The sequence below is a fragment of the Callithrix jacchus genome, chromosome 16 (assembly GCF_049354715.1).
Source record: "Callithrix jacchus isolate 240 chromosome 16, calJac240_pri, whole genome shotgun sequence".
NCBI lineage: Eukaryota > Metazoa > Chordata > Mammalia > Primates > Cebidae > Callithrix > Callithrix jacchus.
In genome coordinates this window covers 92,457,680-92,482,328 of record NC_133517.1, presented here as the reverse complement: position 1 = coordinate 92,482,328, position 24,649 = coordinate 92,457,680, and the positions used below count along the sequence as shown (strand labels likewise).

General features: G+C 35.7%; 1 protein-coding gene across 3 annotated transcripts in view; it reads right to left on the bottom strand.

Moving 5' to 3' along the window:
• Window positions 1–1,186: 1,186 nt before the first annotated feature.
• The window catches only part of LRP12 (LDL receptor related protein 12), a 96,602-nt gene continuing 73,139 nt past the window's right edge, over window positions 1,187–24,649 (bottom strand). For all 3 annotated transcript variants that reach the window (XM_035277622.3, XM_008983375.5, XM_017965640.4), the window contains 5 exons: window positions 21,649–21,784; window positions 11,947–12,149; window positions 9,565–10,669; window positions 7,244–7,376; window positions 1,187–3,490 (listed from right to left, as the gene is read on the bottom strand). In XM_035277622.3, coding sequence (XP_035133513.2) covers window positions 2,624–3,490; window positions 7,244–7,376; window positions 9,565–10,669; window positions 11,947–12,149; window positions 21,649–21,784 — 2,444 coding nt within the window. In that variant the 3' untranslated portion in view covers window positions 1,187–2,623. The remainder of the gene's footprint in view (window positions 3,491–7,243; window positions 7,377–9,564; window positions 10,670–11,946; window positions 12,150–21,648; window positions 21,785–24,649) is intronic.

Sequence of the window (24,649 nt, the reverse complement as noted above, 5' to 3'; positions counted from 1 at the left end):
AATAGACAAATAAATGGAGATAGTTTTTAGATAGTGTATCATGGTTTAAAAAGCTTTAACATGATGATGATGTCAAATTCCCTTAATCTATGAAATTAAAACTGTCAAAAAAGAAAAGTACCCATGGATGTTTTTTGGAACTAAACAAACTGATTCTGACAGTCAAATGGAAATATAAGAATGACTGAAACTTTTAAAAATTAGCTGTTTTAACAATAAATTGGTACAAAAAAAGAAAAGCAGATCAACAGAAGAAAATCAAGTCTAGAAACATACTCGAGTAATATGGAAATGTACGATATAATCAGTTCCATTTCAAATTAGTAAGGAAAGGATCCATCCTTTCCTTAATAAATCCATCCTATTACTTAATAAATAGCTTTGTGAAAACTAGGTAGTCATCTGGAAAAAAAATAGCGAAGTCCTAAATTCAGGATAGACCATGACTTAAATGTAAAAAAAACCAAATAACAGAAATGCTCAATTTTACTTGTAATATTCAAACTCTAATGACGTATTTTTTCCCCTTTGAGAAAAGGTACAAAAAATATATGCACAGTACGTTACAACTTGTATTACTATATATGGCATTTATATGCCTATGTACGTATATGGTATTTCTGGAGTGATATACAAGGAACTGGTACTGGTATGTGTCTCTTTCAAGAGAACTAAAAGATGCGTGTTTGGATAGGAGAGGGATTCGCTTTTTACTCTTTGAACCAGGGAGATACATTAGTTAATTAAAATACGCTAGAAAACAAAACCAAAACCACTATACTTGATAGTATAGTAGTACTAGGGCGTAAAAGAAGATTATTTAGTAACCCAAATTCTGTCAGTAGAATATACTATAGGGGTCTAAAATGTATGTGAAAACAATTTAAAAAAAGAACTAATTGTATTACTGCATCTTGTGAGATATGTCAATTAAAGGGTAAACTCATCTTGTGAGACACTTCAATTGAAGGGCAGTCTCAAAGACAAAATAATATTTAAGTCCTTAGAAAATTTTACCCTCGAGTACTGGTAAAAGCTACTACTTTACCATAAGGTAGTTAAGGAAGAGTCTCCTTCTAATCATTTTTATTCTAGATATATTGCATATTTTGCATATTTTATGGCCTGAATTTGTATATGCATCACAATTCAACAAATAAAGAACAACTTTAATTTAAAACGTACCTCAAGGCAATAAAAAAAATCATTTTAATTTTGATACATATTAAAACATCTTAGTCAGTTCCTCCTGACAGCATAACACAGACAAATACACAAGACCTCAAACATGCTTTAAAATGACATTCAGCAAAGTACTTAAAATTTAATAAATAGCAATAATCACACACGAATACATTTTTCATACTCAGTCATTAAACTACTAAAACAGACAGCTAAAGAATAAATAAACAGCAACTGACAATACAAAAATATGTTGGGTTCTGCAATTCACTCTACTTAAAAAGGAGGGGATGATCCGAATGATTTCTTAATTTTCTTTTCTTCAAGAGTGTAGCATGATCCCCCCCTCCAGGAATAAAATATATTGAAAAAAATCACTCTTACAACAATAATGTATTTCTTAAATACAACAAATAAATATGAAACCAGCAAAGCAATTTCAAGTTGTAATAAAAATGCCCCGCCCCGACCCCAGCCAAAAGCTATGGAAATATATAGTCACTGTGGTAGCAAATAATAGTATTTAAAGTGATAGTGCTTGTGCACTAAACTCATCTGAGACCTTGACATATTTTTAGTGCAAATCCCTAGGGTCCAATACAAGCGCAACCCTGTATTAGGGAAAGACATTACCAGTTGGAACTTATCTTGTACAATTCTTGTACATATTTTATAAAGTTCAAGATTTAATGCATAGTAGAATATCTTCATCCACTTAATTCTGTCCCTAAATAGAGATGAAAAAAGAAACGACTTGGGATTTTACCATTTGGTTTGTACCATGTTAGAGTATTAAAGTCAACATTAGAAAATCTATAAAAGAGTTTTGTTTTTGCCATTCATTTATCTAACTCTGCCTAAATTTCACATCACTGTATTTTAAACATCAGAGAAAAATTTTTAGACAAAGTTTGTTTCCCTTTGACAAGTTCATATGATAATGAAATCCAGTAATAGACAAATATTAAACAAACAAAAATGCAGGTGAGTATAAGCATTTCTTTTGTATATTAACAACCTTAACATCTAGTATATTAAGTTACAAGATGTGTTGGCAAAAGCATGTTTCAATTAAAATAAGGTATTATTGAGTATAAACAAACCATTTAACACAGGATAGATAAAATGACAATCAAATGAGTTTCAGCAGCCACATTTCTACCGTCAACTACAGTATCAGGATGAAAACAATCAGAAACAAATGAAAGGACATAACTGAACAATATGAACATGTAATACATTTTTAGCTGCTAAAATAGTAAACTCTAAGTTCATAGAGTTACAAGTTGTTGATTTTAACCATGCAGGCTAACATATAATAATACGAAATCACCCTGCATTTTTTTTTCTTTTTAAACTAAAACTAGTTTAACTGTAAGTTACAAAATAATAAATGGATATTGCTCCAACTTGTATACAATCTCCCTTATGTGATTCGTAGCTAACAAAGTAACAAAGCCTCATCATCACTTGTTTCATTTTTCAGTGTTACTTCTAAGCAAGTGTCTGGTATCTGGGCAGTGTGGACGATACCACAATGCTCACAGGGGCCATCTCGATTACTTGGCCTTACTCCAGGGTTTGTTGCACTATATGGTTGTCTAAGCCCTTGTCCTTGATCTGAGGCAAGATCAAGAAGAGGTCTGGAGCAGTCATTCACATCAAAGTCTGAAGCTCCATCAGAAATTGGAATTAGCATTTCAACATCATCATCATCATCTCTTCCGCTTACTCCATTATCAAGTTGTCTCAAAGGACTCTGGTTCTGACTTATGGAACTTGATCGTCCTAATGTAAAACGTACCCAACGTAGTCCCTGAGTCACACGACTGAGTGCACTTGTAAGCTGGTGACGTGCTGGACTCACACTTGGGGGTTCCACACTTGTCACATCCCTTCCATTATCTGCATGACCACCTCGGGTACTCTGAGTTGATGAACTTGCACCTGCTCCTACTGTCGCTTCTACTGCCGTTGTGGGAGGGACTTTTTGCGGCAAAGGAGCTGTAACCCCACCAGATGCTCCTGCCGTATCTCTTCTCTCATTTTCTGTGTCTGTATCATCAGACTCCACGGAAAACAAACTTCTGTGAGAATGATTTCTCTCAGGTTCTCTGTTGGTACTCTGACTAGGGACAACCTCATCTCCATCTGCTGAGACCAAAGCCAATGACCCAGAATGACGTGATCTTGCAAAATTAAAAATACGGTTCCAAATGTTGCTTGATCTGCCTGCCATAGGAAGCCTGACTGAAGTAAATCCAAGCTGAGATCGAACCGCTAGCCTCAGATTTTCCAAAACAGAAGCCTACAAAAATAAGAAAAGATCTTAAGATGGTTAACAACAAGGTACTAAGATAAAAACATACCTCTATTAAGAATATGTGGTGTTTAAAAATTCTGTTACTCATTGTTGCTTGGGTCTAAGGTGGAAAAATCAAATTCTCTTACTTATGTAGGTTCACTCTACTCAGAATCTAATCTACTCGTTGCTGTTTAAAATTTTGATATTCCACTTTATATATGCAACTCAAATATGATATTTAATGTCAGTTATAACAGATGTTTCAAAATCTCACATAGTAATCCGATGCTAAAAGTGTACCAAAACTAGAAAACAAAATTGCTATTTCTGTAACTAGGAACGTAGAAGAATCTACCATAATTGATGAAGTGACCAAAAGAAGTTTGTGAAAACCAGGCCTTTTATCTTTTTTTTTTTTTAATAGAACAAATTAGATTTAATTTACAAGGCTGAACTTTTCCAAAACATGTGAAAACTGTATTTCACAGAGTTGGTTTTCAAGGATTTGCTGAATGAATGGATACTGAGGATTTAATTATACTTCACAAATAAAGGAATTATATTTGTAATATAGCACAGAAAACAACAAGTTAACTTGTTTGTATCATTACTCAGTGGTATCTAGACATTTAGATTTCTTCGCATCTTTAAAGTTTTATTTTCTAGAGTTTAGTATTAAGCATAAATTATCATTATCATTATTCTATGAATATGCTATAATTAGTGTATATGAAGGGTTTCCCAACTGAAAGAAAAATCTGTTTTCTAGATGAACAAGTTTAGAGTTTATTTTTAAAAGTATATAGCATTATATAACATGTCTTTAAGCTCCATCTAGTGGTTATAAAAAGGAGTATTCAAACTTGAAACAGCTTTTATCAACCTGACATTTAGTATTTAAAATATATATTTCCAGGAAACAATGGCAAATTAATATACTCTCCTTCAAAGGATAATACAGTCTCCTTCTGCCAAAACTCACACCTCTTCCTTTTCCCCTCACAGAACAAAGACAGAAAATAAGGAAGATGTTCTCTATCTCTTTGTGACTGGTATTGCTTTTTCTTTGAGACGGAGTTTTGCTCTAGTTACCCAGGCTGAACTCCAATGGCGCGATCTCGGCTCACCGCAACCTGCGCCTCCTGGGTTCAGGCAATTCTCCTGCCTCAGCCTCCCGAGTAGCTGGGATTACAGGCACGCACCACCAGGCCCAGCTAATTTTTTGTATTTTTAGTAGAGATGGGGTTTCACCATGTTGACCAGGATGGTCTCGTTCTCTTGACCTCGTGATCCACCCGCCTCAGCCTCCCAAAGTGCTGGGATTACATGGTATTGCATTTATTTATGATTTCCATATAGGCCTTTCCATAGTGCCATGAACATAATTTATGGAAAGTTAAGAAGCTGCTATCGTAGGAACACTTGGTAGTCTAGCTTTAGTAAAGCAGAGATTGTTAATAAGATATTTAGATATCAGCACACATGGATTTGCTATACAGATGAGATTTTTCACCAATTAAGAAGTACCTAACTACAAATTAAAAAACAAAAAAAAAAGAAAAAGTGGTTCATATTTCTAAAGAACTTTTCTGCAGATGTGCTCCTCAACAGTGAGCATGCAAGCTGTAAGGCTTTGTGTTGTGCCCTATGCTATTATGTCCAGCAATGAACAAAAGGCTCTTCTCCTAAGGTCCTTCTCTGTTGTGCTGCTAATTAGCCATCAACATCAACAATGCCTTCAACATACATTAACACGGACTTTAACATTCTGCTTTGTCATAGTGAGGTGAAACTCTCTACTTAGTTAAACGTTTGCTTAATTAGGATTGCCAATCTAACATTAGATATTATGAGGGGATCTCATGAATGTTCTAGGAATAACTTCAGAATAATTTCATATACTTCTTCAGTTTATGAAGCAGAAAACATTCCTCAAAAGGCATTTCTATTTTGAGTGAGATGATGAATTACATCATTACTTATTTTTTCAAAAACTGCTATGAAAATTTGATAATTTGTTACCAAAAGCTTCAAACTTGAGAGTTTAATCTCCTTAAATGAATAAAATCTAACTTACCACCCATAAACGTATTTAATTTTAAAACATTGAAGTAGAATTCTCCCACAAGGGTAACTATAACCTGAGAAATGGGTAGCGTGAGGTAATGAAGAATTTATCCTCACCCAAAGCCTCTGTCCTTGGCCTCTGGTATGTGATCTCTAAGTCCTTCCACTGTCTTGTCTGAAAGAAGTGTCTCTGCCTGGGGGCCTTGGACCAGCCAAACAGTGAAAGTGAAAGCTCTGAACTACACCAACAATGTGATGCAGGGTGAGGGCTTTGGGTCCATCAATCTCTGGATAAGGCTAGAAATTGATATTGGCCACACGTGTAATCAATCCTGCCTATGTGCTAGTGCACCAGTACAAACTCTGGACACTGAGGTTTCCTGGTTGGTAACACTCCATGCATACTGTCACACATCTGTTGACAAGGTAATGCCCTCCTGTCTCTATGAGGAAAGGACAACTGGAAGGTCCAAGTTAGGTACCCTTCTGAACTTTGTCTTACGCATCTTTTCCCCTGGCTAATTTTAATCTGTATCCTCTCCCTGTAATAAACTAATCGCAAGTGAGTTGCTTTCAGTGAGTTTTTTGAGTCTTCCTAGTAAATTATCAAAACTGAAGGGGATTTGGGGAACTCCTTGAATCTATAATTGGTGTCAGGAGTGAGGGCAGTCTTGTGTGGACTGTGTTCCCTCTAACTTTATGGGGTTTAGGAGTGGTGAGTGGTAGAGAATGAAGTAGGTGTATGAAATTAACCATGATCTGATACTTATCTAAAAACAAATTTCCCCATAGCAGGGCTGATAAACAGAAGCCACAACTTAGGTTTTTCCTACTTTGCACACAAAATTCCAACCTGTGGAACTTCTGAATGATTTACTTAACAAATAACATATGGAAAAAATGTTTTGAAACCACAAATTCTCACTGAAGATTTCCTAAAAGACTACAATAAGGTGACAAACTGTAATCAGAAATCACATTTACCAAAAAGGAAATGGTATTCTATTTTGAAAAGAATTATATTACTAGGAAAACAATGTTTATCAGTTTTAATTATAATACTGGGAACAACAATTTTTATAAATGTTTTCGAATGAATTTACAATTTAAATGTATAAATCCTTATGCCTACAATGAACAGCATTTTTAAGTACTACAAAAAATTTTTTTAATTGCTGAGAAATTTAAAGAATTCAGAAACATATATGGAATTACTATATAAACAAAATGCTATAAATTGTTGAACACTAGAAAATCCAGCTTGAAAAAGTTTTTCCTGAGGGAGAAATGTTAACTTCATTTCAATTACTTTTACTTATAACTGGTTAATCTAGCATGTTATATTACTAGCTTATTAATTTTAGTGTTCATTCTTAAATCTTCTAGATGTTCAGGTCAAGTAAAAAATAATTTGCCAAGCTTATTACTTTTGAATTATAATGCACTAAATTATCCTAAACAGTAAAATGCTTAAGAATTGCACAACCAAATCAGTGGAATGAAAAATATACTTTTGTAGTTTGTAGTATTAAAGTATAATGAAAACTATGATTTAAAATTTTCCATACATTTAAATCCTTGACTTGATTGCAAAAATTCTGACAGTCAAGGGTCTTTGCTTTATCATATATACAGGCACAGATTTCATTTTAAGAGGAAATGTAACAGAAATTACTTATCGTAATATACCTGATTAGGTGAACAAACGGGAAAATCTTCAACTGGTGGAATTAAACCCTGAGCAATCAATTGTCCGTAAGAGGGAGGAGCTTCTCTTCTTAACAATTCTGCTTCCACTCTTGACAACTGTGTTTCAAATGATCTTTGAGAGTAGATGGAAATAAAAAAAATTAAAAGGAGAGCAAACAAAAAGAACAATTTTCTATTTTAAGTAATTAAAACAATCTGAATCTTGGCATATTTGATCATTTTAAAGCTTAGTCATTTGACCAACATTTACTGAATATATGTATTATCCCTGCCCTCCCTGGGAATACAAAGCTGAAGCAGGCAGTCTGTCTTCATGGGGCTTTACACTAGTAAAAGCCTGGATCACTGAGTTTTACTGAATGAAAATCCCTATAATAGGTAAAGGGAGAAATAACACAAAATTTTTAAACTCCAAAGAATACTGGGGAGGAGATGCTCTAGACTTTAGGTGACGGGATTTGAAAGCTCTCAGAAGACACTTTATTTATAAAGTCCAACACATTTATTCTGTAGATGAGAATGGAATTAGTCACCAATATCCTTTCTAGAATAGCTGGTTCTTGAACTTGAGATCTTTTTTTTGTGATGGAGTCTCACTGTGTCGCTCAGGCTGGAGCACAGTGATGGACAGCTCACTGCAACCTCCACCTCCGGGGTTCAAGCGATTCTCCTGCCTCAGCCTCCTGAATAACTGGAATTACAGGCACGTGCCAACACGCCCAGCTAATTTCTGTATTTTTGGTAGACACGGGGTTTTACCTTATTGCCCAGGCTGGTCTCGAACTCCTGACCTCAGGTGATCTGCCTGCCTCAGCTTCCCCAAGTGCTGGGATTACAGGTGTGAGCCACTGTGCCCAACCAGGATCTCTGACTCTTCACTGTGCTCTTTTGTTGCAATGTGGTGAATAGTTTTCTGGCCATTTATACTTGCCCAAAGAAAAGATGCAGTGGCTGGGCGCGGTGGCTCACACCTGTAATCCCAGCCCTTTGGGAGGCTGAGGCAGGTGGATCATGAGGTCAAGAGTTCGAGACTAACCAGGCCAAGATAGTAAAACCCCATCTCCACAAAAAATACTGCCTGTGGTGGCAGGTGCCTGTAATTCCAGCTACTTGGGAGGCTGAGGCAGGAGAATCGCTTGAATCCAAGAGGCAGAGATTGCAGTGAGCCAAGATCGCTCCACTGCACTCCAGCCCGGGTGACAGAGCAAGATACCATCTCAGAAAAACCAAACAAAACACACACAAAAAGATGCAGTAATGATTATTATGATACTGTGCATCTGTGTGCCATCTATTATCTTAGCCATCTGTTATATAAAAAGTTCTTTGTTAAATCTATTACTTGTAACTCTCCTGGGACTGAAGGTCGTTGTCTCCACAGTTTTCAGTATGATGCAGTATGATGATGATAAGTTAATCTCTGCGTTAACTTCTCCCATTTATCCTGCATCATACTGAAAACTACTCACTCTGAAGGTCACCCTTTAACAGTTAACCATTTCTTACTAAACTGAGAACTCTAAAGTGCTGCTGTCACAGAACTCTACACCAGGACATTAGTCTTGTGTTCCAATCGTATCTCCTATTTCATATCTGCATTTCATAAGCATCCTGGGCTCCAGATAAACTGAACCATGTGCTTACTTTTTGAGCAATGCTGGCCTTCTTTTTTCTATATATTTTCCCAGGCTATTACTTTAACAACACCTTTTCCCCTATCATATTCTACTCATACATTGCAAGTGGCACCCCTCCAATTAAAGCCTTTCCACATCCCTTCCTCATCAGATTAAGTATTTTTGACTTGGTATCATTTTGTTCTATACCTCTTTACAGCATTACACTTTTGTCATCTTACTCTATGCACCAACTCCTTCCTCCTAACTGCAAACTTCTTATAATACTATGCCTTATTCATTTCTCTATTTACCTATATGCTTTAAACATAGGTTCTTACATATCTGTAATTTTTGAATTAGTATTTATAAAAATACAGGTTAAAACACTAAAACTGAGAGCGATAGCTTACAATATTCCTATAAAACAGATTAATCTGAGAACAGGAGCTGGTAAACAGATGGGCTTTTTCTCATAACTCTAAATATTTAGTTTGTAATGTGTTTGGCCTTTTGAGTCTTGGGCTTTTCACATAATTTTAGATATCATCAACAATCTTTATCCATTTCTAAACTAATATAAAACAAAAATATACTGCTAATCATTAAAGTACTTGTTTCAAATATTTGGGCCTGCTCTTATTGTGGAGAGCATAACCTCTATAGTTCTGTCTTGATACTGACCTTCGTTCAAACATTCTGAGAGAATAAAGCTTACAAGTACATCCCAATGCAATGACGAGTAACAGGCCACAGATGAGGCTCCCTATGACGGCAGCAGTGATGACTCTTGTAGGTACAATTACCGGGCAATTCTCTTCATCGCTGCCATCACCACAGTCATCTTGAGAATCACACACCCAACTTTCAAACACGCAACGATTGTTTTTACAATGGAAATTTCCTGGCTGGCAAAAAAAGCAGTTTTTTTCATCTGAGCCATTTGGGCAATGATTCTGGTAGTTGCAGCGATCAGAACGAGGATAACAGACACCGTTTCGGGAACATGGAAATTCTTCCTTCTGGCACATGGTACAGTTGATTTCATCCCTTCCATTTGGGCAATGCCAATACCCATCACAACGCTGCTGCTCAGTATAACACCCCCAGTTACCTCCACAGGGTATTTCCCATGGCAAACAGAACCCATCTACTTGGTAAGTAGCATTAAATCCCCTCGCAGCGTTCACTTTATCAGCACAAAAATGTACCCTTATCTGTCCTGAAGAAGAAACAACTGTAAGAGGTGCGTGAGAATCAAACGCTGTCAACACACGCAAAAGCCTGTGTGGATTCTCCTCTAATCCATCATATATTTTGACATAATCACCATAGCCAGTACCATCAAGTTTAAAGTCAGTGAAGCGTAAAATAACTTTACGATGATCACCAGTGTCTATTAACCAGGTGCAATTGCTTCCAGGAGGATAAAAGTCTGGGTAATTGGGAGAGTTAAAAGTACCATAAAAATATTTTAGCCATTGCCCACATGTTGGCACATCACAGTCTATCTCATCTCCTAGGTCAAGGCAGTCAATGTTCCCATCACATTTTAAAGATTCAGGGAGGCAAGTATAAACTTTGGTAAAACGAGATAAACACTGGAACTGGTTGTAAGCACAGGGTTGAAAAGCAGCAACAGTTGGAGGATTTGCTTCTTTGGCACAGATATCTTCATCGGAGCTATCTCCACATTCATCCATGTTATTACATTTCCAGGCTTCTGGTATACACTTTCCATTACCACAACGAAACTGATCACAAGCACAGTTTGGTTCCTCAGATTTCCCTGTGAAAATGGAGTAGAAGGAAGATAGAAAGAGGAGACAAGAACATAATCTTTAAAAGATATAAAACAGCAAGTGATATTTTTATAATAAATGTTGATAAAGCCCAAGTGATAGTTTTAAACAATAGGTTGGGTTCTTTTTTATATATATATATATATATAATCATTTTATTGTTTATTGTTTTTAAGTTCCGGGGCACATGTGCAGGATGTGTAGGCTTGTCACATACATAAACATGTGCCATGGTAGTTTGCTGCACCCATCAACCCAACACCTACGTATTAAGCCCAGTATGCATTAGCTCTTTTTCCTAATGCTCTCCCTACCACCTCACCCTCCCCTGATTGGCCACAGTAAATGTGGGGCCTGTGTCCATGTGTTCTTGTTGTTTAGCTCCCACTTATAAGTGACAACATGTGGTGTTTGGTTTTCTGTTTGAGTTAGTTTGCTGAGGATAATGTCCTCTGGCTTCCATGTCCCTGCAAAGGACATGGTCTCGTTTCTTCTTAGAGCTGCATAGTGTTCCACGGTGTATATGTAGCAACATTTTCTTTATCCAGCCTATCACTGATGGGCATTTGGGCTGATTCCATGTCTTTGCTATTGTGAATAGTGCTGCAATTGAACATATGTGTGTATGTACCTTTATAAACAGAATGATTTAACAGGCTGGGTTCTAATGACAAATTAGTACTGGCACACTTACTCAAACGGCACACTTACTCGTCAATTCAATTTGTTAAATGCTTATTATTATTCCATGAAGATCTTTGCATTCTGATCTAAAAGAAAGGACTAATTCTGAATTATTCACATTTCTATCATCTGGTCATGCTTTTTAGCCACAGCTTAAGAAAAGAAATATGTCTTTTATTCTGAGACTATAAACTATGAAGGTGAAATGTGTTATGTCTTTTCTTTGGAGGTATAAAAACAATGACAATTATCATAAAAATACATTCTGAAGTAACTTTCTGTATATGAGTAAGCGCTTGAGGGAGAAAAAGGCTATTCTTAGAATAAATGTATTTAAGTTGTTTAAAAAGAAAATCAACCTTAGTATATACGAAGTTAATCATTTTGTTAGAATTATACAAAACACCTTTTGGAGACTCAGCTTTAGGGCATCTGACTTTAGCTTCTAATCCTCAATCTCAGCTGCCTTAAGGGCCTACTCCTAATTAAATAAACATTTTTTAGAAGACTAGCTCCAAAGTGATAGAGCAGTTACTATCATAAAATTCAGTTCAATTATCTTTCTTCTGTAAAAACACACCTGAAAAATATGCCAGTCTGAAACCCTTTCTAGAGATGCTGTCATCCGAATGAAACCTGATCCAGATGTGGTCTTGTGAGGAGATATATGGAGGTGGAATTGTGGAACCACAAGCTCTGTAACTTTCAATATTCTTGAATGTTTCTATTGTCAACCAGTCCAAACTGCACCTTCTGGACCCTTGAATATCAAAATCCTGAAAACTGAAAAAAAGAAAAAATCAGATATGTCTATTAAAAAGGCAATTTTGGAAAAAAATTCCTATTATAATGTAACTGAGGATATTATTATAAGTCTCCATATACTGACTGATTCTCAGGCATACAACCATATCGTTAGCAAATAATATTTGGGTTTTCCAGGCATACAACCATATCATTAGGAAATAATAATATTACTTCTATGCTCCTAATATTTGTATTTCTTCCCCAGACTGTAGAAAACTACTTCATAAGTAATGCCAGTTTCCAAAATAATGTTAAAAAACAAGTGACACTGGCACCTTTTCGTTTTCTTCTGTGTGTGTGTGTGTGTGGTTGGGAAAGACCACTTCTACCTCAGAACATTCTAAACTGTTCTGTGTTCCAACCAGAATCACGTCTCCCCAGTCTGATGAACTGAAGTAAACACAGAGAAACTTAGCCTTCTCTTGGATTAATACTTGCTTAATGAAAAGTTTGCAGCTGACATTTTTCGGAGAGTAATTAGGACAAATCTGAGCAAGGTAAAAGATTTAAAAAATGAACATATGAAAAATGTTTTCGGTGAAAAGTTCCTGAGTTTGGGAATATATTTTTACATAAATCAATTTATAGCCAAATACTATCTTGTAGTTAATAAATTATGGGCATAAGTTTAAGCCAAAAACATCAAGTAAAATCATATAGAAAATTAGTCACTGGTTATCAAAAAAGAGAAACCAAAATACAGTTTTACAATATCCAAACACATCTCAACAAAAAGTGAAGATCTGATTTTATCTTCCCGATTTTGCCTTAAACTAAGCAGTAATAAAGTTAATTACCCAAGGATTATTATACCAGAATGTTTCTTCTTTAAGTATTCTGAATAACACAACTCTGATAGACAATTTGATTGTTTCCAGTTTTGCATTATTATGAATAATGCTTTAAAAACTCCTGGCTGGGTGCAGTGGCTCATGCTTGCATTGCAATCCCAGCACTTTGGGAGGCTGAGGCGGGTGGATCAGAAGGTCAGGAGTTTGAGACCAGCCTGGGCAATACGGTGACACCCCATCTCTACTAAAAACACAAAAATTAGCTGGACATGGTGGCGCGTGCCCGTAGTTCCAGCTACTCAGTAGGCTGAGGCAAGAGAATCATTTGAACCTGGGAGGCGGAGGTTGCAGTAAGCCAAGACTGCACCACTACACTCCAGCCTGGGCGACAGAGCAAGACTCAGTCTCTTAAAAACAAACAAACAAACAAACAAACAAACAAAAAAAAACAACTCCTTATACATATACGTATTTCTTTTACACACAAGAACAAGTATTTCTCTAGGACAAACTGTTCTAGAACTAGTATTCCTAGGTTAAAAGACATAATTCCTCTTTAAATCAGACAGACACTGGCAAAACATGTTTATACAAATTTACAATTCTACCGAGTATGTACCAAAGTATTGTACACCACACGTTTAGCAAAATAATACTCTATTTTAAAAAATGTTTTGCCAATTAGGTAGAAAAAGGAGATTTATCACTGTTTTATTTTGCATGTCTTTATTTACTGAGATTGAAGTACTTCTCCAATTTTCCAATTTACTGGATATTTCTATTTCTTTTACTGTAAATTGCTTTGTTATATACTTTATCCATTAATTTCTCTTATGTAAGAACTCTACATATTATAAACACGAACTTATTTGGGGGCACATCTGTTATGTAAGACATGTGCATATCCACCTACATCCACATTCTTTCTCTCCAAGAGTCAGTGTGGGCAGTCTTTTTCATTTTAGTCATTGGTGGGTGTGGAATGGCATCTCTCATTGTGGTTTATGTGCACTTCCCTGAAGACAAATTTGTTGAACATCTTTTCTGTGATTATTGGCCATTTTTATATCTTCTGTGAAGTATCTGTTCATGTCTTTTGCTCATTTAAAAAAAACTTAATTATAAAAGTCCTTTTTATATTCTTGACCAGGTATGGTGGCTCATGCCTGTAATCCCAGCAGTTTGGGAGGCTGAGGTGTGTGGATCACTTGAGGTCAGGAGTTTGAGATCAGCATGGCCAATATGGTGCAACCCCATCTCTACTGAAAACACAAAAATTAGCTGGGTGTGGTGGCGCACACTTGTAAACCCAGCTACTCCGGAGGCTTATACAGGAGAATTGCTTGAACCTGGGAGACGGAGGATGCAGTGAGCTGAGATCACACCACTGCACTCCAGCTTGGGTGACAGAGCAAGACTCGGTCTCAAAAACAAAAATAAAATCCTTTTTATATACTGGATTCCAGTACTTTGTTAGATGTGTGTATTTCTAATATTTTCTTCCAGTTTATAGTTTGTCTTTTCATTGTCTTAATGGAAGCTTTTAATGAGAAGTTTTTAATTTTAGTCTTGATGAAGTCTAATTTACTATTATGCTTTATGTTTAGTACATTTAGTGTCCTCTCTAAGATACCTTGGTGTTTCCAAAGATCTCCAAGATGTTCAACTATTTTTTAAGTATTTCAGAGTTTTAGTTTTTGCATTCATGCCTGAGATTTACATGAAACAATTTTTGTATGTTTTCAAGTAGAAAATGATTTTTTTTCTTACATTTATCTAGAACATAGAAGATACTAATTTTTGTTCTATCACACAGTTATATTAGTCTAATGACCCTGAAATTATGGAGGTTTGGTTTTACATTTTGTTTAGAGTGAGTTTGTTTCTGCTTTGCCCTTAGTCTTAGGGGGAATTCTTAGTTTAAGGACACTGTCTTTACTTGTGAAGTATGACACAGAGTTTCAATAAAAATCTCAAGATATTTGAGAACCTTACACGCAGTCTCCCCTGTGATAGAAAGGATTCAAACTCTACATGCTGTGTCAGCTGTGGGGCACAGCAGCTGAAATCCTTGGACAGTCTTTTCAGCCTTCCCGCTGTTACTTTCCAGCAGGTTCCTTGGAGACTTCTTTAAGCACACACAATTCAAGCATCAGCTAAGGATTCGAGAATAATTTAAATGCAGTTACTTTCCAGCTTGTGGCTCTCTCCAGGAGTTACCTTATTAATTAAGTTCCAGTTACTGTTGTTGCAGCCTCAACTGAATCCTGACACCTAAAACTGACAAGACCATGGTGATTGCTTAAGTTCCGGTTACTCCATGCTACACAGACTGGCAAGAATCTCACCAAGTGTGGTTCCTTCTTTCAGGGGTGGAATTCTCTCCAGTTTTTGCCAGTTTCTTATTACTCTCCAGTACCTTCACATAGTTGGTTTTAGAATATTTTATCCAAACTTGGTAACTCTTGTTTATGGGAGGCCTAGTCCCATTCAAACTAGGGAATCTCTCAATAAACTTTTAGTCCACTAAACATTTAAGATTCATGAAGGCAAAGGCTGGGAGCAGTGGCTCACACCTGTAATCCCAGAATTTTGGGAGGCTGAGGTGTGTGGATCACCTGAGGTCAGGAATTCGAGACCAGTCTGGCTAATACGGTGAAACCCCATCTCTACTAAAAATACAAAAATTAGCTGGGCATGGTTTTTAATTTTAGTCTCGATGAAGTCTAATTTATTATTTTTGCTTTATGTTAGTGCGTTTAGTGTCCTCTCTAAAATACCTTGGTATTTCCAAAGATTCCAAATATGTTCAACTATTTTTCAAGTTATTTCAGAGTTTTAGTTTTTATCCACCTGTAATCCCAGATACTCAGGAGGCTGAGGCAGGAGTACTGCTTGAAACTGGAAGGCGAAAGTTGTAGTGAGCCAAGATGGTGCCACTGCACTCCAGCCTGGGTGACAAAGCAAGACACAGGTCTCAAAAAAAAAAAAAAGATCCATTAAGGCAGGGCACTTGTCTAGAATAACAGAAATCTGTTCATGTATACTCTAGTTGATTTAGTTTGCTAATTCATTTAAGGTTTTTAAATGAATGAGTAAAACTACTTTTTAGTTTTTTTAGTGTTTCATAATAATTTTTTTTTTTTTTTTGAAATGCAGTTTCACTCTTGTTACCCAGGCTGGAGTGCAATGGCGCGATCTCGGCTCACGGCAACCTCCACCTCCTGGTTTCATGCATTTCTCCTGCCTCAGCCTCCCGAATAGCTGGGACTACTACACACAGGCGTGTGCCACCATGCCCAGGTAATTTTTGTATTTTTAGTAGAGACGGGGTTTTACCACGTTGACCAGGATGGTTTCAATCTCTTGACCTCGTGATCCACCTGCCTCAGCCTCCCAAAGTGCTGGGATTATAGAATATATTGAGTCAGAGAGAGAGTTTCAATTTCTTAATGTTTTTGGTTTAATCAGTGTTTCCTAAACTTTTAATCATTTAAATTTTCTTAGAAATTAATTTTACGTTGATAATAAAATCTATTACCACAAAGCTCTGTACATAGTACTTTATACAATTTAAAGACATTTTGTTCTATCTGTGCTCTTAAGTTTGCTTTAAACTGCTTAAAACAAACATATAACTGGCAAATAAAAGTTATCTCTTCCTTCCCATTTTTGTATATGGCTATTTTCTACCTGTGGCACTGACTTGAAATTCTAGCATAACCAGTAAAAACACACATTCTCATCTTGGTCCTTGGTGCTAAAATTAACTTTGACATTAAATTTGCTTTTTAAAATTTTTAAACAGACTTCCTTTACCAGGTTAAGGAAATTCCTTTGCTATTCATTTGGCCAAACTTGCCTAGTTCTAGAGTCTTATTTTGAATGCTGATTCAATTTTGTCAACAGCTACTGATTTCATCAGTTTTCTAATTCTTCTTGAATCAATTTTGGTAACAATACATTTTCTAGAAAATAATCCAATTAATCTACTTGCACAAAAGTACTAACATAAAACTGGTTAAAATTTTCTTACGACTTTAAAAAATTTTATGTTTATAATTATACACACTTTTGCTCTTTTTATCTTCTCTTTTTCTTCAGTTTTGCTTTGACTTTTGTCTATTTTCCTGAGTTTTTCAGAAAGTCAGCTTTTTGTTTTATTGAATTTTATTGCTAATTTTTCTAGTCTTTACTTCTACTTTAAAATTCACCCTGTAATTCTTTTCCTTAACTCTTGAGTTAAATGCCGAGCTTATTTATTTTCTAATTTTTAAATCGATGCATTAAAGCTGTAAACTTTTCTAAGTATTCTTTCAATGTATTCTAACAGTTTTAATATGTATTACTTTCACTATGACTATTTAAAAAATATGTAGTCCCACTGTAATTTCCTCTTTAATTCAGGAGTTATTTAGGAATGTATTTCTAAACATACAGGTTTTGTTATTTTTTTCCTTTATTTTAATTGCACTGTGGTAAGAAAACACAATCTGAATGATGTAGAATCTTTGAAATGTATTGAGTACCTTTGTGATTTAAAACATAATTTTTATAAGTGTTCCACATCTTTGAAAAAAATATGTGTTCTTTGTTGAAATAAATATCAAAGGTGTGTTAAAAATTTCCCACTGCAATTGTGGATTGGTCAAATTTGCTGGGCAATTCTCCACATTTTGTTTTGCATGTATTTTAGGCTAAGTAGGTACAAGAAATTTACTGCTGTTTTATCTTCCTGCTAGATTACCATGATTCTTGCTAATATTTTGTGCCTTAAGCTCAATTACAACTAATATTAATCTTCCTACACTAGCTTTCTCTTGATGAGCAGCTCCAAAGCTAACCTTTTCTATCTTGTTTTTTGTTTTTATTTTTGAGACAAAGTCTCACTCTGCCACCCAGGCTGGAGTGCAGTGGTGCATTCATGGCTCACTGCAGCCTCAACCTCGTGGGCTCAGGTGATCCCCCTCCTGAGTAGCTGGGACTACAGGCAACATGCCATTACACCTAGCTAATTTTTTGTATTTTTTTTGTAAAGATAGGGTTTTGCCATGTTGCCCAGGCCAGTCCTGAATTCCTGAGCCTGTCTCAGCCTCCCAAAGTGCTATGATTATAGGTGTGAGCCACGGCGGCCGGCACATCTCCTTGTTTTTAGACATTCTGTATTAGTTTGGTTTTAAGTGTGTTACAACCTTTCTAATTGGGAGAGAGTTCTCATTTTCCTTCTTTACTTTTTTTTTTTTTGAGACAGGGTCTCACTCTGTTGCCTAGGCTGAGGTGTAGTGACACTTTATCTCGGCTCACTGTAACCTCCACCTCCCGGGTTCAAGCAATTCTCATGCCTCTGCCTCCTGAGTAGCTGGGATTACAGGCACACACCATCACACCCAGCTAATTTTTGTATTTTTAGTAGAGACAAGGTTTCACTAAGTTGGCCATGCTGGTCTCAAACTCCTGACCTCAAGTGATCAGGCCGCCTCGGCCTCCCAAAGTGCTCGGATTATAGGCATGAAGCCACCGTGTCTGACCTTCTGTCTTTTTTTGAATATATTTTTAAAGTTCCATTTCCTGTCTTAAATGCTCAATATTATTTCTATTTTTAATCAGTGGCTAACTTTTGATATTTTAATTAAAAAGCTAAAACACACTTTTTTTCTAACAAAGGCCAAGTAAAAGAGTATTCAGTGTTTCTCCTGTCCCCTCAAAATCACAAATAAGATGGAACCAATTTACAGCTTTATTTTCACTAACCTCTTACTAAAATTTAACATTTCCTTCACTTAGAAACAACAAACCATGTCAGTATTAACAGTACCTGACTCTACCACTATTCAAAATCACAGATACTTTTATGTTACATTTCAGTTTTTACAGATATTTAAAAATACTATTTACACTTAAAAATTTTATTTTGAAATTAACCATCACTTGATTTTGTTAATGTGCTAATAAATAAGCATATATTATTTTTTTGCTTTTTTACAAATATTTTTAAAATCTGATAGCTATAATTCTATATATTTTATGAATTTAAACATATTATTCTAGAAAAGAATACATAGGGTTTACCAGACTAGTAGGTGTTTGCGGCATAAAGAAAGTTAAGTAAAGACTCCCTGACAGAATACATTTTAAAATGTATGGAGTAAATTTGAGTTTCAACTTAATTTTGTTTGACTGTTTTTCTCAGCATTCAATTTTTTCACACATTCTAGAATTCTGGTTTACAGGTTTATTTTATGTAAGTTTTTTTGGGGTTTTCTTTCTTTTTTAACCCTCTCTTCCTCTATATTCCCCTACTTGGGTCTACATTCTAGAACAGGTCTTAAATGATGGTTCAGAAAATTAAAGATCCTGTCATGGAGTCAGTAGATGACACAGTTATTCATATTTTTTAGGTTATGCCCTCTCAGCTCTCAGCCCCATATAAAATTCAGGCTGTGGTTTGTGTGTGACAGACTTTTCAGTGTGTTGTCTTGAGCAAAATTGCCTGTCCCTAGTCCTTAGCTTCAAGTAGAGTGCTAGGATTCAATCCTCTCTTCCCCATGGATAAGGTGGCCTTTGCTGATTATAGTGGGTTCTGAGGGAGAGGAGTGAAGTAAAAATATCTTTATTTCACCATCTTCAGCAAGTTTTATAAAGATAGCTCTCAGTATTGTTTGTACTTCATAACTTTAGTTTCCCTCTTCTATCCAAATTTTTAAAAATCTCTACTTCCATTTTACTAAGAATTTGAACTTTTTATTTTAAATTCAGGAATGAATGCTGATTTGCTTTAAAGCATCTATGTACACTAGACAATCACATACTTTTCATTTTCACTTGTTAACATGGCAAATTAATATTTCCTAATACTGATGCGTTTGTATGTCAAAGAGCTATTTAATTATGGCATATGATTCTTCTGACTCATTTAAGATTATGTATCAATAATCATATAGAAAACTTGTCTTTGTGTATATGCACGTATGTCATCTTTTTCAAGTTATGGTATTACCATGATAATGACTTCAGTAAAGAATTTGAACAATCACTAAAATCTATATAAATACAAATTCATCCAAATTCATTGCTCCTTTCTAGAATTCAGGAAATTTTCCTTTAGCTGAAGGGTTCACTTCAATTTTATTCTGCATTTCAGTATTGTGCTTGGTTTTCAGTGTATCTTTGAAATCTCAAGGATCCAATCAATACATGATCAAAACCAGATGGCAGTTTTTCATGCAATTTCTTCTGTGCTGGTAAGATTTTCAAGTTTTACAAAACTAAGCTATAGGCTGTAAGTTTAATTTTTAGGTTAAAATATAAAGTTGTCTATAAATTCTAGTTTTATGCTAAAAACTCTAATATGTGGTAAAAATGCTATTTTGTAAACACATTTATACTTAGTCATACTACAAGTAACAGAAAATAGATACATTATTTACATTCCAATACTGACACTGTTGCAGAAAGATAACCTTAATGGTGCATTCTACCACTCAATCAGGCAAAAGAATAACACTTTGCATGGAGAACAACAGCTTCTGTATGAGCCAAGCTCCAGGGTTCCAGAAGAGGTAATGTAAGGTAGAGAAAAATAAAAGGAAAACAAACTATGGCCCCTGTTTATGGCTTCCACCAAAAAAGGGGACAGATGACAATTATGCTCCTCAAAAGAGACTGGGATTTCCTGATTAGTTAATAAATACAAAAAAGGAAGATGAAAAAGATGAGAAAGTAGACTAAATGTATAAGCTTTATTTTGAAAACCTAAAATCAAAGAGTGAGTTTATGATCTCCAAAGTCTCTTCTAAATCTAAAATTCTATGCCTCCTATCCATACAATGTTACACATGAAAGCATGCTGAAGGTGCCTTTGTGCTACACTCTTTCTGTGATGGAAAGGACATTCTTATTTGTGTTTTCATTCCAACTGCAGTTCTTTGTTCAGGCACACTGTATTTTTCCCCCAGTAGGTAAGCATGTTTTTCCTAATGGCCTTGATACAATTTTCCTAAGCAAGCAATATCTAGTTCTACTAAATATATTCTTTACTGTCTTATTCCCGTATCATTTTTCTCTGCAAGTAATTTGCTAATGTTTTAAAATGTAATCTTAATCTTCCTTATTTATGTCACATTTATTCCTAGAATCTTAAATTTATGGTTATTCCCCTAAGAATGCCTTTTACTTCGTATTTTTAACAAATGTTCTTTTGAGTTATAAAAAAAGATTTTTCTAGATGTATTTTTCCATTATCAGTTTGTTTCAAGTTTTATACATACATACACATATACAGACATGCATGACAATTGTGTTTTAACTCATTTAGGTAGAAGGCTCTACTAATGAGACCAAGGTTAAGGGCTAGATATCCAAGTGAATTAATGAGTTTTGTTTATTTGTTCTACTGCCAAAGATTATTCTTGATCCTAATAGGGTATTTTGCAAATATGTATCTTTTGTTAAAAAGTAGCTTAGAATAATATAGATGATTCAATGCAAACACATTACCACCCTTAGAAATACTCAAAACACATACCAGATGGGTTGTTATTCTTACTTTTAAGATGACACCAATAGCTGTTCTTTATTACATCTTCTTAAAAACCTTTTTATATTACTGCATGTTGTGATAATAAATGAAAATGGAGTTTATGTTTTGTAATAAATGATATAATAATACAGAAAGGTAGAATTACCTTATAGTAATGATTTCACCTGGGTTTGCTCGTATGAACCAGCTACAGTTGATTTTTGCAGGATATTCAGAAGGCCAGCCTGGGCTTGTGATTATGCCACTTGGTGCTCGAATTTGCTCTGGAGTCTCTCCACAAGCTAGAAGATAGCCAAAGCAATCTTTGCTTATTATTATACTTTTAAAATAGTCGTAGGTAAATCAGTGTTTATTTTTTAAAAACCAAAAAACTTTACACATCAAATAATATCCAATAAGATGTGGGAGTATCAACTTTAAAAACTTATTATTCTAATGAGAGATTTCAATTTCCTCCCTTCTAGACAAAGTCCCTTATTCTAATTAAATATAGTAGTCCCACTTATTGGACATTTTGCTTTCCATTGTTCAGTTACTCTCAGTCAACAGTGCAATATTTTATGAAAATACTGCATTTAAAAATTCCAGAAATAAACAATTCATAAGTTTTACATTGTGTGCTGTTCTAGTAGTGATGACATCTCTTGCTATGCTTCTCTGTCCCTCCTGGGACATGAATCTTCTCTTTGTCCAGTGTATCCACACTGTGTATGCTACCCACCATTAGTTACTTAGTAGCCATCTCGTTATCAGATCAACTGTCACAGTATTGAAGTGCTTGTGTTCAAGTCACCCTTATTTTGCCATTATGAATGGCCTCAAAGCACAAAAGCACTGATGCCAGTAATGTGGATACGTCAAAGAGAAGCTGTAAAATGCTTGCATTAAGTGAAAAGGTGAAAGTTCTCAACTTAACAATAGAAAAAAAAATCATATGCTGAGGTGGCTGACCTCTAAGGTAAGAATGAATCTTCTGTCCATGAAATTATGAAAAATAAATTCATGCTAGTTTTGCTGTCATACCTCAAACTGCAAAAGTTAATGGCCATAGTACCTACTTGTTCAGATAAGACGGAAAAGGCATTAAATTGGATAGCTATCAGGTTTGGTACTCTGCAGTTTCAGGCATTCACTGAGGGTCTTGACGGTATCCCGCATAGATAATGAGGGACTACTCTACATGTTTTGGGCAGGCAAGGAAATAGGATGACTGAGTAAGAGTTCTGCATTGCTAGCTTTGGCCATGGAGACTGATCTATCCACCCATCCACATTTTTTTCAAAACTCATCTTTCAAATTTATTTTCTTTATTATAAACTACCTTTCCAATATTTACTAACCTACTTTGTTTAGATCCTTTGGAGAGTCATGCTGCTTTTAGGGTATTCTAAATAAACCTAACATCAAGATGCTGGATTGTAATTTCTGTTAAGAAGTCAGTGGGTGACTGAATAAAGACAGTAAAACATTCAAAATTACTGTAAAGCAGTTCTTCAATTTATTCCATTAACATTTCCAAGCTATTTATTACAGGGTTTTGAATGATTCCTAAGTTATTTAAAAATAAAGTCTTGAAATAGTGCTTTAAATATCATTATGATTAGACATCTGCATATCACAGAGGAAAATCTTCAGGCATTATAGAATAAATTAAAACTAATACCAACACTTTCCTGGATTATTCTTGCATTATCTGGAACTCTTGTTGTAATATAGTTAACATTATCCAGAATTCAGTTGATAATGTGACAATTTATTCTTTCTCAATTAAATATGTGATGTTTAAGCCTTTAGTGGAATTTAACACCCTAGAATCTCCTATTTAATACAATTTCAACAAATTAGATTCTTGATTTTTAAACTAAGAGCAGATTAGAAGCAGAAAATTAGAAGTGGGGAGACTAGCTGCCAGGGTACACAGACAGTTATCAGAAGTGATGAGTAAATTTTTGGAAATACAATATATGTTACATACTAAACTCAATAACCATGAGCTCATAATTTACACATTATTGCCCGTCTCTCAAAAGGTAAGACTGTCATATTATACCATCATAATAAATTAATATTCATACTGATCTAAGAGTTGTTGAGTGAAAGATGAAATCAGTACAGGCCAAATGACTGTACAAAATGACTGTTCACTGCCTGAACTCCCATGCTTTTTAAGTTCTGCTGTAGTTTAAAAATCAGGTAACCCAAGAGAAGGCCAAATATTGCTGTTACAATTTTATTTTGGAAAAAGGATTTTTTTTTTTTTGGAGACCAAGTCTTGCTGTCACCAGGCTGGAATGCAGTCGCGCAATCTTGGCTCACTGCAACCTCTGCCTCCTGGGCATAAGCGACTCTCCTGCCTCAGCCTCCTGAATAGCTGGGACTACAGGCATGTGCCACCATGCCCAGCTAATTTTTGTATTTTTAGTAGAGACGAGGTTTTGCCATGTTGGCTAGGATGGTCTTGATTTCTTGACCTTGTGATCTGCCTGCTGTGGCCTCCCAAAGTGTTGGGATCATGGGCGTGAGCCACCGCACCTGGCCTGCTTTTTTTTGAGACAGAATTTTGCTCATTACCCAAGCTGGAGTGCAATGGCGCGATCTCGGCTCACTGCAACCTCTGCCTCCTGGGTTCAAGCAATTCTCCTGCCTCAGCCTCCCGAGTAGCTGGGACTACAGGCGCGCACCACCATGCCCAGCTAATTTTTGTTTTTTTTTAGTAGAGATGGGGTTTCACCATGTTGACCAGGATGGTCTCGATCTCTTGATCTCATAATCCACCCGCCTGAGCCTCCCAAAGGGCTGGGATTATAGGCGTGAGCCACCATGTCCAGCCTCGACCTTTTTTAAGAGATGAGGTCTCACTATGTTGCCCAGGCCAGAGTGCAGGGGCTACTCATAGGCACTAGCAAAGAACACTACAGCTTTGAATTCTTGGGCTCAGGAGATCCTCTTGCCTCTTCTTCCTGAGTAGCTGGGACTGCAAGGAACATACCACCATGCCTGGCAATTTCTTTTTTTTTCTTTTTGGTAACAGAGGTTATAGTCTGTTCAATTTAGGTTAAGAATGCTAGGAAGTATACTAGGTAATTTAAAGGATTTTAGCCATATGATCAAAATAAAATAAGCTATATAACTTAATGTAAATTCTT